This window comes from Oncorhynchus keta, chromosome 19 (assembly GCF_023373465.1).
Source record: "Oncorhynchus keta strain PuntledgeMale-10-30-2019 chromosome 19, Oket_V2, whole genome shotgun sequence".
Classification (NCBI taxonomy): Eukaryota; Metazoa; Chordata; class Actinopteri; order Salmoniformes; family Salmonidae; genus Oncorhynchus; species Oncorhynchus keta.
The window spans coordinates 78,175,121-78,180,904 of NC_068439.1; the positions used below are offsets into that span (position 1 = coordinate 78,175,121).

Below are 5,784 nucleotides of genomic sequence, written 5' to 3' on the forward strand. Positions count from 1 at the left end.
AATGAACCAATGATATCAGGCCACACCAAGCCATGACTACAAACACCTGTGTGTGTCCTTTGACACTATATAAACTTGTCACTGTGTCATTATACCCTGATGAAGACAGCTTGTCTGTCGAGACATTGGACATGAGGTTCAATTATTTCATGTTCCCTCCTCAAGGAATACACCATCCACAGAACACAACTGATAACGAGACAGCTCCACCATTTACATTTTAATTCAACTTGGTATTTAAATAAGTATTTTTTCATTCTTGATCATTAAAATTATATCCATTTTACAGTCCATTCACAGTTGTGTTACTTAGACCCCTCATATTCAACTCTGGACCTCGAAGCCAGTTCCACTGCTTTAAAATAATAATAATAATAATAATATTTATCCTCTATTCAGGGACTGATTTAGACCTGGGACACCAGGTGGGTGCAATGAATTATCAGATAGGACCGAAAACTAGCAGGCTACGGACCTCGTAAGGGTCAGAGTTGAATACCCTGACCTCGGCCCTAACTCAAAAAAAAACAACAAAAAAAAACAACTCAATATGAATGCATTTTCTCATTCAAGTAGTAGAATTAGAACTAACATTCATGTATGATGCCTCAGACAAAGTAGTACACACACCCAAGGGTTGTTAGAGACAGTTATCTCATTTAGCCAAGGAGACAAGGGTTAAACAACAAGGAGTATATGACGGAACCAAGCAGGCATAACAAAGTCACTCACAGGTACAATGCAAAACATCAAATGAAGAGTAAAATGAGTTTCAACAGCGCAGTGCAAAAATGTATATATTTTTTTTAACCTCAAGCCTTCTCATATCCTCAGTCATTCCACTTACAATCAGACAGCCAGACTTGTATTTCAGACCAAAATGAAAGACCCCCCCTCTCAAAAAACAACTGTACAAATGAAAATGCTCTTTAAAAATGCTATTATTTCCATGGTATGACTAGTTAAGAGTGGTTCCTCAGGCCCGGGGGTACATGTAATGTTCTGGTACTACCTCCTCTTGACTGCTGGGCGGCCACTAGCCTTGCTGCCACCTACAGCCTTGCTGCTGGAGCTCTTGGAGCCGGAGAACAGCTTGGTCATGAACTCAGACACGTCAGGTAGCTCAGGGTTGGGGTTCAGCATGTTCATTGACTGCTCCATTTCCTGGGAACAGGGAGTGAATAAACACACACGATTAGTTCGTATCACACTGGTATGACCTGGTCTCAGATCTGTTTCTGCTATGCCATGACAATGAGAGTTGGCAAGACAGCACAAACACATTATGTAGGTGCTTCACATTGGTGGTGGGATGAGGAGAGTTCCCTTACTATGAAATTTACATTTAGATTATGAACATGTTTATCTAAATGTATCAACACTGAATGTACTGGATGGCAGACATTCAGAGAGATGTGTCAGAGTACAGGTGTCCTTGTTTACCTTTCTCATCTCAGGGTCGTTGGTGTTGACAACCTTAGGGAGCAGGACGATAATGAGCAGAGGAAGGACCATCATCAGGACCTGGGGAATCAGACACGCATTAAATCAAATATTTGTCACACGCTTCGTAAACAACAGGTGTAGACTTACGGGTCCTTTCCCAACAATGCAGAGTAAAAAAACACACACACACAAGTTTGGGAACACTTAGAAATGTCCCTGTTTTTTAAAATAAAGCACATTTTTTGTCCATTAAAATAACATCAAATTGATGAGAAATACAGTGTAGACATTGTTAATGTTGTAAATGACTGTTGTAGCTGAACACGGCAGATTTTTTTATGGAATATCTACACAGGTGTACAAAGGTCCATTATCAGCAACCATCACTCCTGTGTTCCAATGGCACATTGTGTTAGCTAATCCAAGTTTATCATTTTAAAAGGCTAATTGATCATTAGAAAACCCTTCGCAAATTATGTTATCACAGCTGAAAACCGTTTGTACTGATTAAAGAAGCAATAAAACTGGCCTTCTTTAGACTAGTTGAGTATCTATATGCTTTTCTTTCAAAAAACAAGTGACCCCAAACTTTTGAACGGCCGTGTATATTACACACACAGTACCACTCATTCCAGGGGTTTTCCTTTATTTTTACTATTTTCTACATTGTAGAATAATAGTGAAGACAAAGCTATGAAATAACACAAATGGGATGACATAGTAAACAAAAAAAGTGTTAAACAAATCTAAATATATATTATATTTGAGATTCTTCAAACCCTTTGCCTTGACGAGTCAAATGTTAAACAGCAGAGGGCATCACCTATTATTTTTCTGATATTGGCTAGACCTTTTATTCTATTACTCACTAGTACAAACACCATGCGAAAAAAGGCACTAGTTAAATGACACCTGTTAGGGAGGCATGTGTGTTGAAGGACCGGTATGATACCTTTGCATGGGACAGTAAAGCAATTACAATACAGTAATACTACACTATTACCACAGTAGGACTCTCCTCCAATCACAAAGCGGCAACTTCATTTACTTAGAATCTTTCAGAATACACAGTAAACACTATTCTATGCATCATTCGCATCTGATCATCTCACCATGGGATTCATGAGGAAGTCAGTCCACCCCCAGGTCTCTCTCTTCATGAAGTAGGTGTGTGGCCCAGAGGACCTCAGCTGGAGCGGGTACGGCTGCCGGATCACCTCAGACGTCTTGATGAAGTTCACCAGGCGGGCCCTGTGAAGTGAACCACCGCTTAGAGATCAAGTCGTCTCCTTCCCTACCACGTATACTAGCTATAAGCCTGGCAAAGAGGCAAGACATCAAGGGCACTTCTCCCAGACACAGAATAAGACTAGTCTCATACTGTCAATGGGAAATCGGGGCCCAAGTATGTGGACAATACATGGTCGACTGATTAATAGACTAGACTATACCCTCTCTCCCTCCGTACCTATTAGAGGTCTACCGATTAATCAGAATGCCGATTAATTAGGGCCGATTTCAAGTTTTCATAATCGGAAATCGGTATTTTTGGACACCGACTTGGACGTTTTTTTTGCTTACCTTTATTTAACGAGGCAAGTCCGTTAAGAACACATTCTTATTTTCAATGACGGCCTAGGAACGGTGGGTTAACTGCCTAGTTCAGGGGCAGAACGACAGGTTTTTACCTTGTCAGCTCGGGGGATTCAATCTTGCACCCTTACAGTTAACTTCTCCAACACTAACCACCTGCCTCTCATTGCACTCCACGAGGAGCCTGCCTGTTACGTGAATGCAGTAAGCCAAGGTAAGTTGCTAGCTAGCATTAAACGTATCTTATAAGAAACAATCAATCATCCATAATCACCTGTTAACTACACATGGTTGATGATATTACTAGTTTATCTAGCTTGTCCTGCGTTGCATATAATCGATGCGGTGCGTATTGTTGCTCCAATGTGTACCTAACCATAAACACCAATGCCTTTCTTAAAATCAATACACAGAAGTATATATTTTTTATATACTTTTACACCTGCATATTTAGCTAAAAGAAATTCAGGTTAGCAGGCAATATTATTAACCAGGTGAAATTGTGTCACTTCTCTTGCGTTCATTGCACGCAGAGTCAGTGTATATGCAACAGTTTGTGCCGCCTAATTTGCCAGAATTTTACGTAATTATGACATAACATTGAAGGTTGTGCAATGTAACAGGAATATTTAGACTTTTGGATGCCACCCGTTAGATAAAACACGGAACGGTTCCGTATTTCACTGAAAGAATAAACATCTTGTTTTCAAGATGAGTTTCCGGATTCGACCATATTAATGACCTACGGCTCGTATTTCTGTGTGTTATCATGTTATAACTAAGTCTATGGTTTGAGCGATGGTAGGTAGCAGCAGGCTCGTAAGCATTCATTCATTCATCAGCAGCTGTTTATGACTTCAAGCCTATCAACTCCCAAGATTAGGCTGGTGTAACCGACGTGAAATAGCTAGCTAGTTAGCGGGGTGCGCGCTAATAGCATTTCAAACGTCACTCGCTCTGAGACTTGGAGTGGTTGTTCCCCTTGCTCTGCAAGGGTCAAGGCTTTTGTGGAGCGATGGGTAACGCTGCTTCGAGGGTGGCAGTTGTCATTGTGTTCCTGGTTCGAGCCCAGGGAGGAGCGAGGAGAGGGACGGAAGCTATAATGTTACACTGGCAATACTAAAGTGCCTATAAGAACATCCAATAGTCAAAGGATATGAAATACAAATCGTAGAGAGAGAAAACTAGTCCTATAATAACTACAACCTAAAACTTTTTACCTGGGAATATTGAAGACTCATGTTAAAAGGAACCACCAGCTTTAGTATGTTCTCATGTTCTGAGCAAGGAACTGAAACGTTAGCTTTCTTACATGGCACATATTGCACTTTCACTGTCTTCTCCAACACTTTAAACCAAATTGAACATGTTTCATTATTTATTTGAGGCTAAATTTATTTTATTAATGTATTATATTAAGTTAAAATAAGTCATTGAAAATAATTGTCATTATTGTCATTTGTCATTATTACAAATTAATAATTGTCATTATTACAAATAAATAAAACGGCAGATTAATTGGTATTGGCTTTTTTTGGTCCGCCAATAATCAGCATCTGCGTTGAAAAATCATAATCGGTCGACCTCTAATGAAGTTATGCTGATAAGGTACAAAAATGCGGTTTTGTTCACCTCCCTCAACGACTCTCACACCCTGAACAAAACAACTATACCTCATTTTTCCTTTAGATGTGATGTCTACACGGACTGCTTCAAATTTGTATCCAGGTGAGATTACTTCCACAACGTAAGATCCCGAGGGAACATCATTGACGACAAAGCTGCCATCAGTTCTGCAGAGAGACAGAGAGGATTGAGAAATTATAAATTGCAGGTTAGGGATTTACTAAGGAATCAATTAACATTATACAGTTACAGCCATGTTCAGTTTGATCTAGCATTATAACAGGTGTTGGAGTCCTTGGCCAGAGTGGGAACTAAAAGTGTGTGTGTGCTAGTTAACTAGCAAACAATATTTACTTAAACCCCTCGACAATGCACTGTGGAACTTGGAATTTACCACGTGAAAATGTTGGACACTCAGCATAGTCTCAATGAGTTATTCTTCATCTCAATTATCAGGCATTTGATAAACCAGACTGCAAATAGACTGAGATGATGACACCGATAACGTCGTTGGCTAGCTGTAAACTACAAACTGGCGATGGGACAAGACTAACTACCAATTGGATATCACGAAATTGTGGTAAAAAAGTACCACAAAAAAACGAATCTAGCAACATCGAAGCTGGTTGCTAGTAGTGACCACAACACAGGGCCCCGGCTAGTGTTAGCCCTTAACTTGCACAACAACCCGACAGCTGTAACTATTAGTTGTTTTTCTTCGTTCAAGCCTCAAGTCTTACCTCATAAAGCCTATATACTCTTCACCCTCTACCGTGACTCGGGCTGATGAAATCCAGTCTTGTGTTTTCACTCCAGGAACGATTGCCCGACCCTCGAGTTTAAAACGATCCCCGTTTGGTTGAACAGATCCACTCGTCGCGACAGGCCCCGATTCTATATCGCTGAAACAGCACGCTAAAACAAACATAGCCTGTAGAAAAATACATAATTCTGATAGTCTACCATGCAGCAACATGTTTACGTTCGGTATTTCAACAAGGATACGTTTTCTATATAACTATAATAAGAGTAGCTGAAATCATGTAGCTGACAAAGCAGGTGTAAGTTTTGCGTCAGCTGTCTCTGCCGTCGGGATATATTGACGTCACGTTGCTTCAT

At 40.2% G+C, this 5,784-nt stretch overlaps 1 protein-coding gene across 1 annotated transcript; it reads right to left on the reverse strand.

The window, feature by feature from the left end:
- Positions 1 to 207: 207 nt before the first annotated feature.
- On the reverse strand, positions 208 to 5,784 carry LOC118374787 (ER membrane protein complex subunit 7-like). The gene is made up of 5 exons (XM_035761273.2): positions 5,406 to 5,784; positions 4,713 to 4,832; positions 2,559 to 2,697; positions 1,444 to 1,524; positions 208 to 1,164 (listed from the first exon to the last, which is right to left on the reverse strand). Exons 1-5 carry the CDS (start codon positions 5,639 to 5,641, stop codon positions 1,009 to 1,011), a joined length of 732 nt encoding a protein of 243 aa, XP_035617166.1. The 5' UTR covers positions 5,642 to 5,784; the 3' UTR covers positions 208 to 1,008.